The sequence below is a fragment of the Rhinolophus sinicus genome, chromosome 1, assembly GCF_057876585.1.
Source record: "Rhinolophus sinicus isolate RSI-liver-muscle chromosome 1, RSI-T2T, whole genome shotgun sequence".
Taxonomy (NCBI): Eukaryota; Metazoa; Chordata; class Mammalia; order Chiroptera; family Rhinolophidae; genus Rhinolophus; species Rhinolophus sinicus.
In genome coordinates, this window is record NC_142501.1 from 132448068 (window position 1) to 132473989 (window position 25922).

General features: G+C 39.3%; 1 protein-coding gene across 17 annotated transcripts in view; it reads right to left on the reverse strand.

Annotated features, from left to right (window-relative positions):
• PARD3 (par-3 family cell polarity regulator) overlaps nt 1-25922 on the reverse strand; it is a 613392-nt gene that overhangs the window by 162909 nt on the left and 424561 nt on the right. For 15 of the 17 annotated variants that reach the window (XM_074324700.2, XM_074324705.2, XM_074324703.2 and 12 more), the window contains one exon: nt 24697-24928. In XM_074324700.2, coding sequence (XP_074180801.2) covers nt 24697-24928 — 232 coding nt within the window. Of the gene's footprint in view, nt 1-19331; nt 19464-24696; nt 24929-25922 lie in introns of those variants that run through there. The other 2 variants (XM_074324708.2, XM_074324707.2) reach the window with 1 other exon arrangement.

The following is a 25922-nucleotide window of genomic DNA, read 5'->3' on the forward strand; positions in this document are numbered from 1 at the left end:
CTCTGGTTTCTAACACAATTATGAACTTATTTTTGCCTTAAAGCCCCAATAGGTAACTGCTCTAAATATTAACTAGAGGGGAAAAAATATAGCTATATATCTTTGTATTGTGTCTTATTGCATTTTTGTCCACATACACTGAAACTATATGGGCACATGATTCTGAAAATCAGAGTCTAGAGATTAGTCATCCTGTCCAATGTCTTCATTTGACAGACAAGAAAATTGAGGCTCAGGAGGTGTACAGTGGTGTCCGAAGCCGCAATGCAAGCTATTAGGTTGGTGCAAAAGTCACTGCGGTTTGAAAGGTTAAAAAAAAAAAGGAAAAAAAAGGCAAACACCGCAATGACTTTTGCACCCACCTAACAGTAAGCTGTCTCAGTGGCTCTCAATTTGGATACTCCTAGAGAAAATGAAATTCCCAGACCTATGAAGTTCATTTCCTGTGAATCCTAACTGAGACAAATAATTGAGCACCAACTGAAGGCTCTTTTGGTTATTTAATTATACTTAACTCGAACTTATTGAATTCTTGTTGGGGACTTGCTCTCGTTGACTCCCACGACCAGTGTGTGAGGGAAGTGTTATCATCCTGCTGTTTAGGGGCCACCTCAGGAAGCCGCGGATAATCTAATGATTTAGCAGGTCACATAGGAAGAAATCGCAAAGGCAGAATTCAGACCCAAGACTCTCTTTACCTTACCACCCCCAGCCACCTCAAAAATTGTAGGGGTCAACGACAGTCAGTCTACTCTATTTTACTGAGAGCAGCTGGTTAAATCACCTTTGTTGAAGTAAAGGAGATAAATTTTGCACTGCCGATAAGATCCAGAGGACATTGTTCCCAAATGGAACTTGTATATAAAGGCTAGGAATCTGGACACAACTGATCCTAACCATTGGAAAAGATCATAAAAGCTGCCCATGTACCCATTCCTAAATCATTGCCAATATTTCTAAATGCAATTATACTCCAAAAGTCAATTTGTCTGTACTGACATATGCAAATGCTGCCAGGCAACAGCAGAAGCATGTCAAACTGCCCAAAGCCAATCACAGGATAAAACAGCAAGAATTCACTGCATGCATTTATCTTTTATAATGATGTGCTCATGGTTTCTGGCCCTAGTTTTTGTGCCTCTGCCTCCATTTTATAAATGAGGGGAAAAAAAGTACATCGTTTCTAATATGTCGTTCCCATACAGGATCTTACATATTTTAGTGACATTTTAAGAAACCGAGCCCATGATAGTGTACTAATTTGCTCAGCAGTCATTTGTGGCAATGCTGGATGAATTAGGGAAGAGAAGGCTGATTATGAAGAGCAGAAAGCTCTTATTTAGGCAAAAGAAAAAACAACAATAACAAAAAAAAAATCTTGGTAATCAACAATGATGAGAAGGGAGTCTTAGGAAAAGGTAGATGATAACTTGCTAGTACTTTTGTAAAATCGGATGCAGTTTTAAGTTGGTGGAGTTTAGCAGGGGTTCTCTTTAAAAGGAAATTCACAAACTTGAGAATCATTATTTGATTGTGTGCAGTTTTCATCAGTGCTAGTCTGATTAGATTTAATAAACTAAATTTCTGTTGCCTGGCATCCAGGAAAAAATAAGTGACTTTCTTCTTTTTAAGGAAATAATAGCTTCTACTCAGCTAAGCTAGAACAGCCTTTACATGTACATTGTAACCTTAATGAACAACATATCCTGCTCAGGACTCCCATTCAATGTCCTCCCAAGTGCACTCTTCCCCAGCACAGCCTATGTTATCTAATCAAGGATGCACCAATATGCCTAGTAACCCTCCACTTCAGGAGTCCTCGAAGGATATGGAACAAGGAAATATTAAATCAACAATTAAGAAACTGAACCAGCATATTATCAGTTTTGACTTTATAAGAATCACTGTAAACTCCGAAGACTTTAGAAACAAAACAAACCCCCCCCCACACACACACACACACACGACCCAGATACAAAGACTTAAGAAAAAAGAACCAAAGCAAACACAGTAATCCTTCAAAACACAAGATAAATACCTAAATAACTCTAAAAATAATCTATACTTAGAGACTTTCAAGTAGAACGACAGAAGATGAGGAAGTATTTCTTAATTATGATGTTCAAGCTTTTCAGGTATCAATCAGCTAGTTCATAGACCACATGACATATTTTCTGTACAAATAAACTCCCCCTTTGTGAGAAGCAGTCAATTAGTAATTACTGCTCCATACAGGATTTTTATAAGGCTTGATATACCTTATTTTTTTTCAAAACATTCCCACACAGGTAATGAAACCACACTAACCCCATAAAGCCAAACATGCAAACTCAAATAAATATGCAAATTATATTTTTGGTCCCCCTCTAACCATCATGACTTTATAATAAATATGCATATTATTATACATATAATTTAAATATACATACACACATTTAAACATAGTAAAAACAACACATAATTCTGATTTTTCTAAATGTTTAATTTGGCATTGAAATCAGCCGTGTCCACTTAAAATAATGTGGAGAATGTCTTTCACACAACTACGCCTCTGTTTCCTTTCTTTACTAGTATACTCCTAATTCTTGCTCTGTTCATTTTAATGCATTATTGTTTCATAATACAATACCACAAATTGCAAATTACATTTGGCTCAAGAAGTGATTATGAAAACTACTATCACTGCTGCCTTTACCCAAATAACTCTGATAATAATGAGAGATTGATTGAGCTCTAAGCAGCCCAAGTGATGAGAAGGGTCAATTTGAACATTTCTATTAAGCTTCTTTTGTTAAACCCAACACTTTGCCAGGTCAGAGGCAAATTATCATACCCTGCATCTGGTTACCATGGTTTTCCTTTTCCTAAAGCATCAGAACAATTTAGTAAGTGGTACTGCCCCAAAGGCAGTCCCCGTGAGAAATGCTAATGAGACCTAAGTCAAAAAACACATCTATTTAAAAAGCACAGTTGAAAGAAGAAAAAGGTAGAATAGTATTTTACTATACACCTTTTTTCTATTAGGACAAAGAATGAAAGGTATTTAGTAACACAGATAATCCTAATCATTTCTGTTACCAGTTGCCTATCTGATAATCAAATTGGCATCCAGGTTGTAAATGTGTATGAGGTAATGTAAACACATACACAAGTTACAGATATCTTTTCTGAGTCATAAATTTTCACCCTCAATTAAATATGTACTGGGATTCAAATTCAATGTTTTAACTATTGATGGAGACCTAGTTACCGGTGTAGCTAAAATACCCTCTCAAATGTTCTTATCCTTATGTTTACAGAGCAAATGAAAGTGACAGACACAGAATACGGTCACTGAAGTGTGGGGAATGGAGGGGAACAGACTTTTTGTAAAGCTCCTGGAAACTCTGAAAGAAGAAAACTTCCCCAAAGATCTCATTATCATATCAGTAAGTTAAGGTGTCATTCAGTAAGTTTTTCTGTGGATGATAGGAAACAATTTCTGTTGATTCCCGTCTCTCAAAGAGTGATCTCTACAGAGTAACTTAAGAGGTGCAGATTTTCATGTTTTACCTTTCAGTTGATTTGCATATTGGGCTCTGGCGGCACACTGAGGTGAACTGGAGGCTACACCTAATTCTTAGAACAGAGAAGAGAGCAGATTCCTGCAGAGTCTGCCCCTACCCATGGCAACACGCACTGTCCACCTGAATCACACTACCCTCTTACAGGTCAAGGGACTAACGGTCATATATTTGGTTAAAATCAGTGTTCTTGCATTTAACGCATAAACATTTCACACATAAACAAGATGATCATGTGACACCAAAATATGGCAATCACTCTCTTTTCCAGAAAAGATTCTTCACTCTTCTGTGCTGCGATTCCACTCTGCCAGCATGCAGAGCTGTGCATGTTACTCATGACACAACTGTGATTAGAACCCAGCTAGTAACAAGGATCTGAAATTTGGGGATGGTTTCAGGGACCAGTGACAGGGCTTGGAATGAGAAGACCTGTTGTTAAGTGTCTTATTTCCAATCAGCCCGCTCAAGTGAAAGGGAACATGAAATTCGACAAATGCAAACCACCACATTTTCCCTTATTTGACTAAATAGTTCAACAAGGGTTCAAATATAGAACTTGTTGATTTGTGTACAGGCCTGGAATTCCTCTCATCCCAACTCATTTCCATCTCCTAAGAATGTCACGTCTTCACTGCCTGCTGTGTGGTCTGAGGCTCCACCAACTTGCTGGGAAGCACAAGCCAAAAAGTAGAGCTCTGGAAGCACACGACGTGTCTGTCCAATTAGCTGTCCAGCAACCAGAGCCAATACCGCTAATATCAGTGCACATTCTCAAATCTCCCAGTTGCTCTGACAGGATATCATTATGTTGCTTTTCCTTGGCTGAAGTTTGAAACTGTCTGGTCCACACTAGTGTATATATCATGGTGTATTAGCAAACCCCACTTCATTGAGGACAGTACATATATTTCTACCCCAAAGGATAGAAATGACCCATACGTCTTTTTAGCAAAAGCTCTCAGATTATCTATCTAACTAACGCAGAAATAATTAATCTAACGAAAGAAAAGCCCATGAGAAATGAACATAACAAATAACGAGTTGACAGATGTATAATACCTTAACATTTGAAAAAACTTTCCATACACATCCTTTCAGTTAGTTCTTAAAATGAAATGTAAAGACTGTGGAAACGAGGAAACTGAGGCTGATAGGTTAAATGCCACGACTGGGTTGGCATGAAAGAGCTTCAAACTCTAAATCCCAAATTCTTTCTACTACAGAATACTCTTCTCCCTCTCGAACTGACCTCAACCTCTTCGAATGCCTCGCACATTCTTCATGTTGATTTATATGTTAAGAGTTCATGAATTAAAGTAAATCCTTATCTATTACACCAAAATCATATTAAAAAATAAACATTAGGAAAGATTATTATGTAAGCATCCTAAACGTGGCAATACTAACTAGCCTATAAAATCCTTGAAAGTGGTCGTGTAATTTTAACTCTTAAGTGTTCACCAAAATGCACGGTGTAGTGTTCCTCCACACAGAATAAAAGACATAGACATGTCGCTGATGGATGGACCTGACGACACTCAGACACAAAACACTGAAGAACTAGGGGAACTTCTCTGAAGATCAATAAAATTACACGTCACACAGTAGCTGAGACTGGGTGGGGCAGGGTTTCTCAACTTTGGCATCAGTGAAATTTTGGGCCAGATAATCCTATACGGGGTTTGGGGGGCGGCTTTCTTGTATATCACAGGATACTTAGCAGCATCCTTGGCCTCCAGCCATTTACATGTGAGTAGTACCCTCTTCCCAATTGTGACAACCAAATAAGTGACCAGAGACTGTCAAAGGTCAAAACCCTGGAGGATGAACACCACTAGGTTAGTGTTGAAGACAACTAAGTTCAAAGTCATAGCTTTATTATTTATGAAGAAGAGGATTAAAAGCAAAGTGGAAGGTACATTGGTCTTCACCCTCACATGCTCCATTTATTTCAGGATCACTTCCTAAACACTGAAGAAACAAGTCTCTTTCTACTGAGATGGTTAACATTGAATGAAGATGACCATCTGAATCTTAGAAGACACGATCCGTATGCTGTAACCCAAGAATACATTTGGAGAATGTATCCATAAAAACCAGCAGAATAAAAAGGCACCTAAGTAAGTACAATCAATATGAGAAAACTGATTAAGAGCTTGTACTAAAAAAAAAAAACAGAAATAAGAAAGACATGGGTTATTTGGTGTGTGACAACTGGAACTATTAAATAATAATAAAAATACTGTCTATAAAAAATTAGTAGCAAAGATGAAATATAATTGTGTTTTAAAATATGTAGCACACACTGCTGGAAGAAATCCTCACTCACTAAAAAAAAGAAGACTTTTCTAAGAAAAATACCTATATATTCATCCCTCCACTTCCAGGTGAGAGCTCCTCTGGGCTCCCCAAGTTGGAAAGATCATGGCCATTTTAAGTGGCAGATATAATGTTTCACAGTATTTGTGCTCTACTCCCTGTCTTTTTGGTTAAGCCAAAATGATCTGGCTGGTGGTGGATGGGCTTGGCCAGCACAATAGAGTGAGCGTGGACAACAGCCCAGGCCTACAAAGCAGCTGCAATTTCAGAGGCCTGAGGCCACCTGGCTTCAGAACCAGAGAGCTGGAGAGGCAGGTCCCAGGAGAAGGCACTCCACAGCAGGTACTCCTAGTTGTCTACCCCATATCCATTCTCCTCTTCTTCCTTAGAAGTGGAACCCTGGTTTGGTAGGGAAAGGAAACATGCCTATTTGAGATAAAACTACGTTTCCCAGCCTCCTTGGAAAACAGGAACGGAAGAAACAGTAAAGAGCATAAACACTGCAGCCAGATTCCTGAGTCAAATCTCTTACTAGCGAGGTGACGCAGAGCCATGGGACTCACTGTGCTGGTAACTCAACCTCTTAGAGTCTCAATTCTTCTTTGATAAAATGCAGCCACCCTCATAATCTAATTTTGAGAATTCAATGAATTATACACTTCCTGTATGTTGGCACATATAAGCACTCCATAAATATTAACTATTTTATTATCATTGTGACTCTTAGTTTCTGGTTCATAAAAGTAGATGATGGGACTTCTGGCAAAAATCCTTAAAATGGGGACTGACACCACTAGAAATTGCCTCTTCCTGTTCCTGCTTAGAATTCTGACAAGATGGCTAGAGTTGTAACCACAAAGTGACAGGGAGGACAGACATACATGGGAAGACACTCATGTTCATAGCAGCATTAGTCACAATAGCCAAAAGGTGAGAGTAAACTGCGTCTGTCAGTGGTCAAATGGATAAACAAAATGTGGTCTATACTTACAATTGAATGTTATTCAGCCTTAAAAAGGAAGGAAATTCTGACACTACAACATGGATGAACCTTGAGGACATTATGCTAAGTGATGTAAGCCAGTGACAAAAAGATAATCACTGTATGATTCCACTTACTATTCGGCGGTAAGAAAAGATGATATAGGAACATTTGTGACAACATGGATGGATCTTGAGAGAGTAATGCTGAGCGAAATAAGTCAGACAGAAAAAGCAGAGAACCATGTGATTTCACTGATATGTGGTATATAAACCAAAAACAACAAAAGAACAAGAAAAACAAATGAGAAACAGAAACTCATAGACACAGATAATAGTTTAGTGGTTGCCAGAGGGTAAGGGGAGTGGGGGGTGGGAGATGAGGGTAAGGGGGATCAAATATATGGTGATGGAAGGAGAGCTGACTCTGGGTGGTGAACACTCAATGGGATTTATAGATGATGTCATACAGAATTGTACACCTGAAATCGATGTAATTTTACTAACAATTGTCACCCCAATAAATTTAATAAAATAAAATGGAAAAAAAAAAATCACTGTATGATTCCACTTAAATGAAGTAACTAGCGTAGTCAAATTCAGAAAGACAGAACATAGAAAGGAGTAGGAAAAGGGTAAATGGGTTTAGCGTTTAAATGGCACAGAGTTTCTATTTTGAAAAATGAAAAGACGTTTGGAAACGGATGGTGGTGATGGATGCACAACAATTTAATACCACTGAACAGTACACTTAAAAATGAATGAGATGGTAAATGTTGCGTTTACTTTACCACAATTAAAAAAGTAAAATACATATTAAGGATGGCTGAATGAAAAAGAAGGTAGTGACACTGGTGACACTCAGGCCACCATACAAGCCTTGGACTGCCAATCTCCAGATGTCTTTTAAATTAGAGAAAAGTAAGTGCTGCCTTGTTTAAACCACAGTTACCTGGGTCTGTGTTACAACTAAAACAATTTCTCACTGATAAAATCATGGAGCTAAAAAGGCAAGAAGAGGTGTTCCTTTTTATAAGTTTGGCTTCCCAGAGAAAAGGAGAATATATCTGCAACATCTTTGTAAATGATCCCATCTTCACACCAATACTTCAGTGGTTCAGTCCTATAGTTCAGCAACTTTCTCCTCAAAGTCAATCATGGTGGCCAACAGAGGGCAAGATGGAGCCAACAGCCTTCCAAAACGGTAAGAGCAGAACTAATTGAGACAAGTAAAAATAACCACCAAAATGAAGCCCCATCTATTCAGGTCAACACTGCCATTCTAGCTGACAACGACCTTCAGTATGAAGACTAGAAGAAAGCAATATTCCATGACTCAGAAATGACTTTCTTTCCATTGTTTCTGGTACTATCCAGGTACTCTCCAGTTGGTGAGTGAACAGGGTTTAACACACTTTCTTTTATTTTGACTGTTAATAGGGGTTTCTCTCTAATTAGATGGCTGCCTATCAGCTGCATGTATACAGAACAGTAGAGGACACTTCTAAAAGACTAGATCCTTTTCCATTGACTAACGGAATAGTATGAAAATTCTGCTTTAGTGAAGTATATATCTTCCATCTCACAAGAAAAATAATGTTCAAAGGAGTTTTGCCAAACTAAATAGACAGGGGTCTACTCTAAGAGTAAAAGCATAGAATTTTGACAGTAAAGATAATAAGACCCATATGGATAAAACTATATTTAAATATGGGAACTTTCCAAGACAGAGTTCCATAGGAAAAATGTTTTCATAAATTTTTTCTGTTTATTAAAATTGAAAAGGCAGATCTAAAATCTTAGTAATAACCTATTTAAAGATTGTAATGGTATCTGACTATGGCCAAACAATAGCTAACTAGTTACATTTTCTACTTTTTAAAAATAATAGTCTGTCTATAATATTTTATTATTGAAAATATAAAAGAAATCCAAATTGTGTCAGAGCAGGAAATACATAAAATTCTACACTTTCCTGGGAAATATATTTGCAGAAAGAAATCTAATTGAAATATTTTTGAATGCATCAACGACTATAAAGTGCATAATACATAGAATGATTCATATTAAAAATGCATGTAAAAATAATAAAAATATTTTTTAAAAAATAATGCATGCAAGCCGAGCACAGCTAGGAACCCTTCGGAAAACACCAACAAACTAAAATCTTGGGTATAATCAGTATACCAATTTCAATAGTCTATGTAAAGCATTAATAGTCTGGACACACCCAACACTTTATATCCCCTTGGATAGAACTTAAAAGATGACCAGTATTACCTTGAAAAATAAAGATATCTGCAAATCACAGTTTATTTCATTTTTTTTTTTGAAGCCACAGGAATGAAAACATTCACGAACCTTGGGAAAATCAGTCCTAGGAAAACAGTCTGAACATGTATGCAAGTATAGAGTAAGGAGTCCTGGGTTATGGGTTATAATGACTAAATGTCACCAAAACAAACAAACAAACAAACAAAAAGGTTTTAAAAAAGGTAATTATAAGCTGGCACTTTGCTTAACACTCTATTTAACTGATCTAAGTACTCTTCTTGCTTTATAAACATAAGTGAAAACTGGAACTACTACTGTTAGAGAGTAGCTGATGTCCTCATGACCCACACCCTCTCCGGTGAATACCACAACTGCCAGCACAAGAGAAAAGAGAAACAGCTAGTGGATGAATGATTAATTCTCTCACCAGTGAAGGTAAGAAGTGATCCCGTATCAATAAAGCTTATCATTAAATTTATTTTTCCTCCAAGTTATATTTTGGTAATAATTTAGAAAAATAATTCCTTATATCCTGATGTCTACAATCCTTTGTGAAAATCCACACTTGGGATGAGTATGTCACTTAATTGTCATTTCTATTACTCAAAAATAAATATGGAAAGCTGGCACAGGTTTCTGTGTTTGTATAGGGAGTGTTGGGGGGAAAAGGAGCTTTGCTTCTTAAAATCAAAATTAACATATGATATCCTTACCTTGGAACAAACATTAGCATCAGCAGATTCTGTCTGTAGCGACATCATCCAGAAACACTAAACTACATCACGTAACAATGGGTAACCATTCAAAATTGGCCCAGTAACATCTACTGACATTCATAATTCCCCGCAGCCAAGGCCATGAGTACCTTTGTCCTCTCAGCAGGAACACTGTTGACCACGGCCTTCTGATGAATAAAACACATACTCTAGCCTTGGCTTTCATGACCGCCCTCTTCTGGTTTTCCTGCTCTCTCTACACAGGCCTCTTCTCAGTCACCAACACCTCCTTCCACCGGCCCACTCCCCACTCTGAGCTGCCCCCCATATGTGCAGAGTCCGCAGAACTCTGGCTTTAGCCTGTTTCTCCTCTCCTGTGCACACTTCCCAGACAATCCCTCCACTACTACTGCCATGGGGTCAAGTATCACCTTTTCGGGCCAGCCCCGCGCTCTCATCTGACCACCAGTCACCTCCATTTGAGCAGATCGCAGACAAGTAAAAATCAGATTCAACATATCCCGTTTCCTCCAACGATGACCCTCCTCCAGTGTTTCCAAGTCAGTTTGTGACTATCCACCCAGGTGATGAGGCCAAAACCATGGAAATTACTTCCTACTGTGCCTTCTCTCTTGTTTTTTACATCTAACCAAATAAAGTCCCCTAGCTTCCTTCTGGGGGAAAAAAAATTTATATATATTTATATATATATATATTTATATATATATATATATATATATATATATATATATATATATAGAGAGAGAGAGAGAGAGAGAGAGAGAGAGAGAGAGAGAGATCTATATATCTATATATCTATATCTATATCTATATAAAATCTGTCCCCACAGCCACCACCATTTCTGGTCATGATTTTCACAACAGCTACCTGTTCCTGGCATTCACTCTGGTTTAGCCCTTTCGTTTACTCTACATACTGTGGTTACAGTAACCTTTTAATTTTCTAAAAAACTGTAAATTTTATCCAGCCCTTCTCTGGCATGGCTTCCCATTATCCTTAGGACCAGGCCAGTCTGCTTCTTCAGCACTTGCAGGCTCCTCCCTGCCACCCACCACAAGCCTAGACGATGGCCACCTCCGAAACAGTATTTTTCAAATTATGTGCTGCAACCCATTAAAGATGTAAAATTGGTTTGGTGAGACTCACCTACTATTTTTTTAAATGAATTATAGAATAACAGTAGTAACAAATACAGCAGTATTTACACAGTGCATTCTTTGTACAAGGAGGGGTTCTAAAGAGCTGCGTATATATGAACTCATTTTAGATTCAAAACAACCCTGAGAAGCAGGTGCCGTATTATCTATACTTTACAATTGAAAAAAAGCACAGAGATGTTCATTAACTTTCCCCAAACACAAGGCTGGTGAATGTACAACTGGGATTTGGAGCCACACTGTAGAACTTCAGAGTCCAGCCTTAACCACTGTTCTCTGCTGCCTCTCAGCAACGTCCATCAGAACGCATCAGAGAGAGGAAAGGCACACGTTACTTTGTGCTATGTTTTAGTTACCGCTGTATGTGTCTGTACAGGGGGTTGCAAGGTGGAACGTATTTCTTACTGCAGACCATGGCAAAAAAAGTTTGAATACCCCAATGCAAAATGCTCCTTTCCCTTAGAACCCGCTTCAGAGAGAGCATTCAAAACCTCTTGTGGCTCTTAGGGGACACATTAGCTTCTGCAGGGAAGCTGACTCTGACCCCTAGTCTGGGTGAGGTCCACTTGCTCTGCGTTTGCACATCCATGCCCACAGCCCCTTTCATGGTACCTGCTTGCTGAGTGCCTGTCTTCTCTCCGTCCCACCCACCACTAGCATCCTTGCACCTATCATGACGCTTAGCATACATATAGTAGGCCTCCAGGAAATATCAGGGGAATGTGCGAGTTAATGGCTTTACCGTACAATTACTACAAAATCATAGACATTCTACAACGAGACTTGAAAAAAATCCACCTGCTCATTGTTAGAAACATTTTGCCAGGTGAGTAAAACACTCAACTTACTTCACTGCCCGGGTGTGTCTATGCCTGTACCTACTGTGCTTGCTTCTGAGTCCCGTGACACTGCAGCGGACAGCGGGGCTAGAAGGGGACTGGATAAGGGAACGAAGCTGTTCCCTTGAGAGATAACCAGGGCCAGATGCCCACACCCGCCCAACACTAGGTTACTGGCCTTTCCAGCCAGAAGCACCGAGCTGCGGAACGTACTCAGCAGGCTACACTTCACAAGCTGTAGTCTCCTTTGGCTCCAGATCTGCTGCTCTCACCTGCCAATTGGCAAAGGAGCAGCAAAAGTTAATCTTTAATAAGATACTTATCATTAAGTGCTGAAATATGATTGCCCATCAGGAGGTTTACTGCTCATTTATACTTACCTGAATGTTGCGACACAGCAAACCAAGTTTATTTTAGGGCAATTGTGTTTTCCCCAGCAGGTCTAGGACAACTCAGGTGTGCAGCAGAGAGTGTTCTGCATAAATGATTACCAGTGCATTGCCCCTGTGTTCCATGTAACATCAGGCAACTGGCTGTTGCTACGCTCTAGAAAGAACACCTAAGGGAGATTTCCAGCCCGTTCGAGTACCTATCTACAGTTGGTCTCAAGTGTACTGTCTTATAACTCTTCCAGAATCAACCTATACTGAAATAAATTAAGTAGATGCTATCATTTTCTCAATTAAAAAAGGTTTTAAAAAGCACTGCATTCTAAAAGGAGATAAAATAAAAAAGAAACCTGAAATTATAGGAAGTCTAAAATAAATTTGAGATGTTTTCCTAATGATGAAAATAAGTTATTAAAGCAGCAATTAGATAAGAAATTATTTCCCGACAAGCAGCAGTGGAAATTACCCAAGGCCAGGTCTGAGGATCCCAGACAGACGCATGGGCAGATGAGCCCGAGAGGCAGGCGACTCCGAGGGAGGCTGAAGTGTCGGTGGGGACAGGGCCCTAAAGCGGAGCCTGGCCTCTGAAGCACATCCAAGGGTCAGGCAGGCTTGCTGATGTGGGGACACCGACAGGGTTCAAGTTAGAGGAAGACAGAAAACACCAGTGGATTAGGGGAGGAAGTAGACTTGGAACACATTCTGAGAAAGAAGAATGGCCTCACACTTATTTTAATAGGGTGAAAGAAAAGAAAAAGCAGCAGTGAAACAAGAGCGGAGGTACAAGAAGGTGTGTAGAAAGGGATGGGGAAAATGAGGTATAGGAGCAGGCAAGGCGACATTTATAGGACTGTACAGCCATCTTGGGGGAAAAACAAGTAGGCGGTCACTTTCCTGTAGCTTTCCTGATACAGAATAGACAGGTTTGAGAGTCAGTCTTGGGGAAGGAGATGTGGCAGTTGGTAATTTTTAAATTAACAATAAAATTCCCGAGTCCTTAAAAAAGTGATTTTGGAAAGAATAAGGACCATAGACACAGAAAGCTACAGAAATCAAATAGGATAGGAACAAAAATGAAAGTCAAGTTCAAAAGATACTAACATCCACATTTCCCGGGATCTATATTTTCCATAGCACACAATGGCAATGCCATCTCACGTGATTGACGTACTAGCAACCTTGGCTCCCACACAAGTTTGGGGGTAGCAGAACACACTGGAAGAAGGCTGTTTTAGCAGCAGAGGGGGTAGGAACATGACCTTAGAGGTGGACCAGTATCCTGAATCCAAAAGTGCATTCATTCCTTGTGGCTTCACCGCTCAACCACTGTGAGAGCTTGGTAATGAGTTTACCTCCCGAACCTGTGTGTTTAGTTTCTTCATCCATAAAATGGGGCTAAAAGAGCACCTACCTTAGGATTACTATAAGGATTAAGTGGGTTATTGAAAAATAACCTTCTTAGCAGACTGCCCAGCGGTACTAACATTCAGTGAATGCTAAATGTGAACTATGCGCTATGTGAGGAACGTTCTTCTCCTAGAGAAGTCATCATGACAGCATATTACCCAACACAATCAGAAATGTGGACTAAGAAGTGATAATGGATAACCTTATACGTCAGCTGGGAGAGCAGAACTAGAGAAACCTTAAGGCAGAAAATAGGGGTATTTTGCAGTTCATTTGTGTCAGTGTAGTTCATTTCAAAGTCTCTGTTTCTTTGTATGAACAGAGAATACAAATTTAGTCCTTTATTTTCTGTTTTCATGAACTGGAATTGTTATAGAACCAAAGAGAGAGAAATAATGTTTTCAATACAAAAGAAATGCAAGTTATGTTATAAACACTACAGATAATATGAGAAAAGAAACTGAAGAGGTGAGGTTGTCCCACCCCCAGTCAAGACACAGGTAGGTGTCAGGAAGCTTCCAGGCCACAGGGGTAGGCTGGGCCCCAGGCGCTCAGCAGTGTCCACAAGGGGCTGGTGAGAAGAATGAGAAAGCTCCAGAGCACCACCTATAGGTGAGGCAGTCTGTACACTGCCCTGGGGGTGGCGTTCAGAGAGAGGAGGGGTTTTACCAGCTCATTCCCTAGGCAGCAGCTGCTCACAAAGCTTGTGACAACGAAAGCCAAGTTTCTGACTTCTTCTGGGGACAGAATCTTATACTATCTCCTCGAGCCTGACATTTTGAGGCTTAGGAAGACATGAATAGGGCAATCTTAAGTATTCCTTGCTTGAATCTATGATCCCTCAACTATACATACAACTCCTGGCCTAAAGGTTGGGGAATGCCCGAAATGAATTTCATTTAGAAATCATATCTTTTGCAAATCTGCTGTAACAGACAATAATGAAATCACTTATGGCTATTAAGAACAGAGAACATGGTAATTTCAACAAGCCGAAGAACGTGATATAAATCTGTGGAAGGTCAGACAAGGTCTGCTCTCCAGGAACTGCCTCCTCAGTCACAGGCTGCCTTTGGAAGTGACCTCATCTTTCATAGATGAGAACATACACCAACATTGCCCTGGTGTGACAAGGTGTTATAACTTGCAAAATTACTCCACATAGAAATTCCTCATATACACTCCTGCCCCCCACCCACACACACTCTAGAAATTTTATTTATTTATTCAGTTGCTCAACAAACACGTATCTTAGTCTGGATTTCACTAGGAGCTGATCTGAGACAGGGATTCAGGGCAGTGATTTAACGGCACTGTAAGAAATACTGGTGGGGAAGTGGAGATGTGATAGAGGGGAGGAAAGGCAGCCCAGGAGCGTCCTCAAGCCTGTTAGTGCTGTGGGCAAGGGGAGCTCAACCCCACAGGCCGACTCTGGGAGTGGGTGGGAGGTACGACAGGGCCTCCCCGGATGTTCGACTACAGATTCCGTGTCAGTGGGGCCTGGGACTCTGGACGTCTAACAGGCTCCAGGTGCTCTCGTGCTCCTGGTCTAAGAACCACAATTTCAGGGCTAAGGGTGCAGAGTTACGCCTTAGCGTTGTATGTCTGAGGGCCACGGGGACTGGAGGACGCTTACACTGGCATGCTTGGGTCATGACTGAGGGCTGCTCTGAGGAGGTATCATTCCTGGGCACGTCTAGCGGTCCTGCACAGAGAAGCAGCGCTTCATTCCAAGGCTTCAGAGTGGCCTCGGGAAGAGGCAGAAACTGGCTGCTGGACATTGGGGGATGCACTGAAGGGGTGTGGGCAACTCGGCATGTGTTCCATTACTGGGCACTGACTACACACCAGGCAGTCTGCTGGGGATAGAGCAGGGGAAAACAGGGTTAACAAGCCCTCTACTCTCAACTTATTATTACTATAACCCAAGTAAGTGGGAGATAGCATGTGTTCAGTGGTGGTAAATACAAAGCAAGTGGTCAGAAAGTGGGACAGGAAGTGTCAAGGGGGGAGGGAGGGAGGGAGTACAGTCTGCAGTGCTGGGTTTACACCCCGGAAGGCTGACATTTGAGTAAAGATGTTAAAGGTACAAGAGAGAACCTGTGGGTATTCTGGGTAGACGGATGGGCAAGGACAAAGGCTCTCGTGGGGCTGCCAGGGCCAGAAAAGAGGCGGCCAGTGTAGCTACAGGGAAGCCAGCAAAGGAAAGAGAAGGAATGAGGTCAGAGAGGTTGGGGGTTGGGAGCAAGTGCTGCAGGGTACACCAGGTGACTCTAAGGATTTTGGCTTTTACTAGGAGTGACTCAGCAGGCTACTGGGAATTGAAGAGAGGAGGGAAATGGCGTGACCTCTAGCTGTGGTGTGAAGAAGACACCATGTGAAAACATGGATAGTGGGAGCGCTACTGCCAATAACCAGGAGGAGAGAAGATGAGGGCTTCCTCACTGGACGATGGCAGCAGCATTGGGGGTGCTGAAAAGTGCTAGGATTAGAGGTATGTGTTGCAAACAGATCAAATGGGCTTTGGATTTTGAACATCAACAAGTTAAATGTGGGGCGTAAGGAAAAAAAATAGGAGTCAAGAATTACTACATGGTTTTGAACCTAACTAAAAAAGAGATCTGCCCTTAACTGAGAAAGGGAGGAATGAGAGAATTTCTGAGCAAAATATCTGCAACTGAGCTCGATCATGTTACGTTTCAGATGCCTGGGCGATATTTGAATAAACATGGCAAGAATATGGCAAGACCTACAAATCTAGAATTCAAGGTGGACATCCAAGCAGCAGATGTGAATCTGGGAGTCATCAGCATGTAGGCTGTATTTAGAGCCCTGAGGCTCTATTTCCTAAGAATATAAATATTCTGTGTTACTGAAAAGAGAAAAGGAGAAGGGGACTAAGTAAGGACCGAGCATTGGGATAGTGCATTATCTGTAGAGCAAGACACAGAATTGGCAAAGGAGGCAGAAATGGAGTGAGCTGAGAAGAAGGAGGAGAGCTGGGAAGGTGGTCTCAAAGCAGAGCAAGAATCGGTGTACCCAAGTACACTTGCCGTCCCAGGGACAGGGTGAGAAGGCACGGGGAACACTCACTCATGAAGGGGCCACGGGTGACCCGGATGACAGCAGGTTTTGTGGAGCAAAGTGAGGAAGGTTTCATTGAAGGGAGTTTAACAGAGAACAGGAAACAGATGTATGCAAGTACAAATGTATCTGAGGGTTTGGTCTGAAGACTGGGAGAGAAAATGAGGCAGCAATGGGATGGGCAGGTAGGGGAAGAAAGACCTTTCTCTAAGATGGAGGAAATAGCCTAATGTAAAACAAAATGAATGATTCTGAAGAGAAAGGCAATCACTGATGATGGGGGAGAGAGAAGAAAGAACTGTGGGAAGAATGAGCAGGCCTTAGTATAAAGCATGGCTGGTTCATCCATCCCCAAACAAAATGTTATGTAGAAAGGTTAACACGAGACATAGTTATTTCACTATGATATGAAATTTAATCCAATTTTAGTCTTCTGTTTCTCAATTGGCTATTATTAAACATAGGTCAGAAGAAAACCATCCTACATTCAATTATGAAAGAGGTCACTTCCCCAGTGAATCCTTTAAAAGACTATTTGGAAGGATCAAACAATTACCCTTACACAATAATTTGTGGCTTGATAAAAATGCATTTAGAAATAACAGGTACTGATCCATTATTTTTAATGTAAAAGATATAGAGTTTGTAATGGTAACCAATAAAAAAGCATCAGATATAATATTTCCAATATATGTTGTGATAAATGTCATTAGCCGAGCCTGTCTTCCCGTACATTTTTCAATGGTGTGATAGTATTTATTTACCCTGTGTTATTAGAAAGTGAATAGTCACTAGCCTTCAATTTTCACATCAATTGTAGAAAAAAAAGATTCCATTTTCTACCCAGTCTGGAATTGAAATTGACTTAGCATCTCAGAACTGTCAAAAATTTCTTTTACGAAAAGGTTTGCTTTACAGGGGCTATAAAGTAGGTGTCATCCTTGACACTTGCATTCTATATTCATGCTGAAGGTCTATGGAAAAGAAACGTTAAAAACCGTCAGAAAGGTCTTCGGAAGGCCTAGCTGTCATGCTTTGTGCCTCCTCTGGCTTCCTTTGCAGTCAGCTTCCGTGCTGTAGATGTCAGAAGCTCTCTACTTAAAACTGCTAACAAGGAAAAGAAGAACACTTGAAGAATATGATGGCAGCTACCCTAGGAATTTTCTTTGCTAACAGGTCAACCTGACATTTATTTTCCTGTATTAAAAACGGGAACCTCTGTTTCCATTCAAATTAAAAGACGCATACATTAAGTTCTTGGGATTTACAAATCTGAAAATTACTCCAAGGAAACCTCCCAATATGTGTCCTGATAGAACAGAGCTGTTCTCAGTCCAGATGACAAACAAGAAAACAAAATTATGCAAAATTGCTCTTTTCAAATTCTTTCTTTTCTATGTCAAAGTGCTGTTCTTGTGTTTCATTTAGATGGGGACAATTTTTTACATATTTATTTTAACTGCATTCCCCAAGTCACCAGCAGATTGCACCGGATGCCATTTAATTTTACCAACGTGAACCTGGTCACATTAATCCACATGGCAATTAGGCCTGAGTCATAAAAACTACAAGTCTTGATACTTCTGACACGAACAAATAAACGCTGTTTTGTGTGCCTCCTTTCTATAAGCGAGGGCGTTTGCTTGGCGGCGGTCAGAAGCGAGGGTGAAATGGCAAGCTGCTACCTTGGCAGAGCAGAGCAAAGTGCTCCTCATGGCACGCGACCCAATTCCACAATACACTTTATTAAATGCTTTGCTTTTTCATCACACTTATTTTTAAGTGGGATGCAACCCTAACATGTTCAGAAAACAGAGCTAGCTAAATAGTCTTTGTCTGAAATCCGAAGAGGCATAAAGACCGAAGACTAATTCTTACAGGCAGAAAGCTTCATTCTAAATTAAGGACAGTCTGCGATCCACCTGGACCAGCATTTGGATCTGTGATTAGAACACTTGGCAGACAGACTCTTGCCAGAAACACTTTTATAAAAGAGTGTATGCCCTCATTCCCTGTGGTCTCAGCAAACCTCAAGGATTACTGGCCAAAGTATCTCTACTTTTTCCCATTGGAAGAACCTGCTGGTTCAGCCATCTCTGAGCACAGATATTTATTTTCCTAACCCCTTTTTTGTAGAAACTCTGTAACCCAGGAAGGCACTAAACTTTGCCCAAGAGTCACTTTCGTACTGGCCCACTTGTTCACCACCTGACGGGTGACTATCCCAACAGACATACCTCACTGCTCTTGAACTGTTAATTCTCCGCCTACTTGTGTGCCTGGCCACACAAAACCAAAATGGTACATTATATAACTTCGAAAGCACTGATTCTAACATCCGATTGGTGTGTGCTGATGATTTCTGAATACGCCAGCAGCTAGGACTATGGTTTTCCACTATGAAAAGGGGCTAATAAAAAATGATAGGAAAAATCACTTTTCTGCCTTTTCAAGCAGTAATTTAAACCCCCAAGATTGAAATCAAAATCAGAAAGTTTCAAATTGATTAATATGGAAATTACTAAACCATCAAAACTGCTGATGTCGTAAACAAAATTCGTCAACAGCCACTAAGAATTCATTAAAAGCAGATTTATTGTTGTTGTGGTTTTTTTTTTTTTAAAAAAACGACTGTGCAATATGTGCTTCTCAAGCCATTTTTGAATCTGGTTTGTTGTTCATCTCTTCTCAGGCTTCAGTTTGGCAAGGCTAAACGAGAAACACGGTACAGACACACAGTTAGTATGTACAGGTAAGGGAAGAAGCAATAATCAATCGTGTTTGTTATTCTCTCAAGAGCCTAAAAGGTGTAATCCAGCTACAACATTAAGTTTTAAAATCTGATCGTGTGCCTCATGTTCTGAAAACTATTCCATTCTAAAAAGGGAAAGAGTGTAGTGTATCTGATTTCAACCAAACAAGGTTTCAAACTAAATTATCTATTTCCTTTTACAGAACTGAATAAAACAATGCTGCAGGGACCCAAGTCATCATTTTAAATGTAATTGGAGGATTCAACTTTAATGGTAATATTGCAACATTACTTTTGCTTTGGCTTTCCATAGTAATAAACTCTCGGCTATCACATATAGACAACAACACAAATAGATCTGAGACATGAACAATAAGGTTAGTTCTAAGAATCTTCAGTTTTAGAGTACACACAACTCTAGGACATTCAAATGACAATAATTCTTATTTTTCAGGCAAAGCAACAACAAATTGCCTTTACTCCAGGGCTGAAAGGGGAATATGCAATTTTAAATGCTTAATATCTGAAAATATTGTCCTAAACACAGGATTTTATAATCTTGTTGATTATTTCAATTTGGAGATGGGCAAAAACCAGGGCAAAAGCATGTTGCTTAACAATGCTGCTGATTTCACTTAAAAATGAACACATTTAAAACATTAAACAATAGATCTCTCCCCTTCCGAAGTATAGACTTAGTTCCCTCTTTAGTGACAATTTCATACAATCGCAGAATTCTGGGAAATATTTTATAGCATGAAATTTGACTAGCCAAGCATCTGAGAATCAAACATATACAGAGTCAAAATTTCAGACCCTCCCTCTGCTCTGCACTTTGCACTCAGAATGATTACATTAACACATCGTGTTTACCTGTTTAGTAAGCACAGTAGGTTTCTTAAATACAAAGTCATTTTAATTAAGGCAGTAGGATCTCCTTATGTGCAAAAGATGTTGTATGAACAAGGAGAAATTCATACAAACGTGATACACTTTACATTTGTTATTTGATTCCTTATAGATTTAAAACTTGCGTTAAAGCAACTTTACACTTCATGTACTCCATAATTTATAAACAAAAGAGTGATTCATAAGACTCATGACAATCATTCCTAGAGCTGATTATCAATAATTAAATCATTTTTGCAAATACCATTCAATGTGTGAAACAGAATACCAAATCATTTGTATATACCATTGAATTAAAATACCTACTGAATGGGTCATGGTTTCTTCTGTTAGGGTTTTTAAAATGTGGTCCATCTATTTGACCCTCATCAAACTTAACCCAAAATCACAGGAACCCTATAGGGGTAGGAACAGAGTGTGCGGGGTTTTTTTTGTTGTTGTTGGTTTGAGGGGGTGGGGGGATTGTGACCCTGTCTTTGAAGGAAAACATACTATTATTTCCTCAAGCAACTAAAGAGAAAAGGCTCATATACTTAGAAAGCTAGACTCCAAATAGCTCATGTCCCTAACCCTAGCCTTTTCTTTGTTATCTGAACCAAAAAGCAAACAAAATCATCACACACACACACACACACACACACACACACACACACACAGAAATACACACACATGTGCACACACACACACAACCCTCTTTGTACTTCAGGCCAACGTTGGCCAGCCATATTTGAATCTCCTTATAAACTGTTCTAAGAAATGTATATGCATGTATATAGTTTAATCAAGCTATTTAAAAGCAAACCCTGCTAAGGAAATCACATCCTATTTAAAAGAACACAGAGAAAGTTAGCAACTAATTTTAAAATCTTACTATATTCCTTATGTTATATTTTAACATCAACCTGATAGTCTATTAACCTCAAATAGATAGATTCAAAAGTTGTTTTGAAAAATCTAACAATGCTTTAAGATCTTCTCAAATACGAAGGAGCATAATAATGAAGGAATAATTAAGAGCCATTAGTAAAACAAAAGAAAAGCTTATTTTATGCTTAATAAATTATTCTCAATACCAGAAGCAGTATAGTGGTACCTCGGTTTTCGAACGTCTCAGTTGACGAACATTTCAGTTTATGAACACCATAAATTTTATGGATCTATGGTATCATTAGATAGTAAAATTCATGCTAAATTTGCAGTTTTAGGGGTTGATGTTAATGGTCTGGAACAGATTAATCCATTTTGCATTATTTTCTATGGGGAAAAGGTGCCTCGGTTTTCGAACGTTTCAGAACTCAAACAGTCTTCTGGAATGGATTATGTTCAGAAACCAAGGTACCACCGTATTTGACAAACTTCAAAGCCATTTCCCAAAGTGATGAAGCACTGGTTTGCAATCAGACAGAAGACAGCCATGATCAAGAGAACTAGACAAGATACTGCAACTCTGCTTAAGATATACTTACATTCTCCATGTGGTGGTAAAGGGAAACGGAGTTTGCCACACAAAAGTATGCCTTTTTTAAGATACTGATTATTTTAAGCTGATTATGTTTAAGAAACAAAAGACTCAAGAGAACCTTTGATCTTCCCACTACTGGCCTGAAAAATTTAGATAGAGGACCTGCTCCAAGAAGGAGCTATTATAGAAAACTATAGATTAAGATGAACTAAGTGTGACAGACAGGGAGAAACCTAGCAAGGCCCCTTTGATCCAAGTCCTCTCTGTGTCCCACTGTTAAAGATGGCAGGTCTCATATTCTTAAGGAACCCCCATGTGTACATATATAATAAATTGGGTTATCTTCCCGTTAATATATCTCATGTTTATTTGATTTATTTGTCCAGCCAAAAGATCTTAGAAAAGTCGAAGGACATTTATTTTTTCCTCCCCGACAATGGTGTGTTGCTCTCCTCAGAGAAAAAGCTCAGTTTTGTGGAATTCGCACACTTCCGTGGTGTATGTACGCACAACAGGGCTGATTTTAAACTCACAGCATAATGTCACTGAAGGTGGAGCTGGGAGAGCTTCACAGTGGTATATACAGTATTAATATCATGCCAACACAATTGGTATAAATAGTAACGTGTAATAAAATCATTAGAAAGTGATGAATTTTGAATATTTTATAGAACTTATTTGTTAGTAATGGTTATGTTTTAACCATAACTGGTTGGCAAATTTTCTAAAAATTAAACAATTGGCTTTCACAAGCCAATGTGAGCTGACTAACAAACCATTTATATGCTATATACCCAGAAAAGGTAGATATCTATGATTTTCTTACTAGCCATTCTTAAACACTGAGAGAATACGAAGTTGGTTTTCAGAAAAAACCTTCAGCCCCTGCACCTAAGTATAGAAGCTGATTTTCAAGAATATGCAGGCCTCTGAAGTTATAAATAGGTCAACTTCATCACAAAGCTGGCTTTCCCTATAGGTTATGGGTACAAGCTATAGAATTTGATCTAGAAAAAAATCATCATATAGTACTTTACAGAGCTTTCACCAAAAAGGGAGGTGGGTTGGGCTGTAATTCAGACTCCCTTTGAAACAACATACATTTCCCAATGGGCTCCACACTCTCCACTCCTCTGGCCCCCAAAAGAAAATTTGATCATAAGATCTCATTCTGGAATTCCACGTTACAGAAAAAATAATTTACAATTAAAATAATTTATAAACAAACTGAAAGTTTGCTTATTTTCTATTCCATGAGAAGAACAGAGCACTGTATCTATCAGATAAATGCTGACTAATGAATGAAAACTAACAAGCCATCAGCTTTCAATAAGACTTCAGGAGAAACCCTGGAAATGAGACTGGGCTCCAAGTCGGATGCATAAGTCTCAGGGGAGGCTTTCTCCCTTTTCATATTCTCTAATTTAAAGAAGACAATTGCACAAATTCCTCAAATTTTAATTGATGGCAACAACCTTATTTCTGTATGTTATATAGGTGCCAGTTTATGAGCTGTCAGTTTGCATATACGGAATGAAAAGCCCCCTGGCTAACATAGAAACTGAAATAAAGTGGCAATTAGAGCAATTTCACCCCGTAAGTGATCTTGGACATGAAATATAATGAAGAAAGATGATCCGACTGAAAAGGCATTCAGAAGGTCAGCATATAAACAAGAAAAACTCTAATGTAAAACTATGGAAATCCCGATGTTCTGAAGCACTGGAAATGGAAATCCAGTTGTATTTAAATTAAAGTTGACACTGCTAATAGGCCAGACTTTGTGTTTTCTCCAATCTATAGTTTACTTCTTCCATGCACTTGACTTAATCAGACATCTACAGAACACATCTGTTGTGCTATGTAGCCTGAAAGCTGGGCCCTGAGTCCTCAACTTCACCGGTCTGGCTTATCTGTAACTCCCTGAGTTATTGAGGTCAACCTCAGCACCATCAATCAAGAAATTCTACGAAAATAAAAGCTCATTCACATTTTACAATTATAAAAGTTAAAAAGAAGGTATTCATAATGCAGGATAACTACTTTTTGAAGAGTCAAGTGGCTATGCTGTATGTTTTCAAATTTAAACCATCATCTTGATATGTTTAGGGGTTTAATTTATGGAACAATCGAGTAATCTTTATATTTCCCATTAAATACCTGAATATTATAAATCACCTATCTAAGAACATTTATGTGGGAGTTTCAGTGCAACTTCTGAGCAACTTGTCACTTTTATTGTGTAGCAATGATTTGTAAAAAATGATATGCTAAGTAATCTTAGAGTATAATTTAGGGACACAAAAACTGCTGTCAGGAAACAGCCAGAGACTACATTTAATGAAATCTTTACAGACCGAAGTAATAAGTATTAAATTAATCAACACAGCTTAATTGAAGCCCTATTTGCAACATTTTTTTATTAGTCTTGTTTTTAATGAACCTTTAAATGCTACCACCAACTTGAGCTCTATGTTAAATTTAAATAATGAACCATTGTTCACATTCATAAAAGAACAAACACTGCTTTAATAGCCCTTTGTCTCAATGGGGCTGTTACTCTCAGGCCTAAGATACAGACTTGCCCCTCCTTCCTCAAGCACAGCATTTCCGTGGTTGGCAAGGTATCATCTTTAAGGCTAAAATGGTCTGAAATAATGAAAGTGAAATCCTAAAGAGTAAAAATGCAATAACTGAGGCTAGAAATTAGAAAGGATTTTGGCTGACCTCAAATAATGTTTTCAAATCTGTGCTTTCAGTATTTATTAATCTCACACATATGTTGTGGGATGATCTGGTTTGGGGTGGCAAAGACTTACCTGAACATGTCTCCCAAACCCTTCAGCATTCCCTTCTTGGCTTTCATTTTATCCTTTTCCTTATCTCTATCTTTCTTCTTCTCTTTTCCAGTTTTATCCTTTCTCCTATCAGTCTTATCGCCTTTCTCTTGGTTTCCATTCATTTGTCTCTCCAGAGAATGTGAAGGCTGGTCACTGGCTGTGGACACAGACTCTCTCCCCGATCTTGAACTTTCTTCTGTGTCTTCTTCCACTAAAAGGGGGGAAAAATAAAAAAAGATAAGGAATACAGTGAACCAAAAGTACAAAAGGAAAGAAGCTAAAACATATGTGAGGATTTCATTTTCCTACATTTTCTACTTTATGTCTCTGCCATAACATGGGTTGCAATGCTGTTTGCTTTTGAGCAGAATGAGAACATACTATGTGATGTGGGTGATTACAATAGTCAGAGAGCAGCCGCTTCCCAGCCAGGTGCTCACTCAGGGTCATACCCTCCGTGAGACAGAGCATGTATTGCTGCAGGGACTAGCTGGCCCTCATCACATAGCACAGACCAATAAGGGCCCTATTTACTTTATTTGCTAAAGGAAAAGAAAACAAGTAGCCCCTCCCCAAGTGCCTCCTCTGCTCTTGAGTAAGGATGAAGTGGATCCACCCTGGCCCCTCATTAATGGGTTCGACTACGCCATTCACTAGTAGGCACAATGGCTTGCTTCCTCAGGCTCCGAAATATGTCTGTTTGTGATTTCGGCACACATAAGACTGGACCTTCGTAGCCTCTGCAGCTTCTTTTTATATTGCCATTTGGCCAACATTGTAAGTAAATGGTACTATATGTTCTAATCCTAAACAATTTTGCATGGCAGTCTACACAATGCAGGTGAATAGAGGTGGATAGAGCTATGAAAATGTGTGATTCAATAACCTTACACTCTGCTGAACTTTGCAGATAAAAGCTCTACTTAGTAATAACAGTATTCCATCCTTTGAACCACATTTCATAGGTATATGGTCCAATGGCAATTCAATACCCCAAACTGTTTGCATTTGAAAGAATGACAAGTAATTAAAGCGGGTTTCCACCTACCAAAAAAACTTTAAGAATTTCTATATTAACTAGGAAGAAATAGATGTACATATTAACAGCCATTCTCATAAATCTTTTATGAGATTAATTGTCTAAGGTTTTACTTCCAAATATAGTAAGATTTACTGAGTCTTCGAGTTACCCATTTAATTCTGAG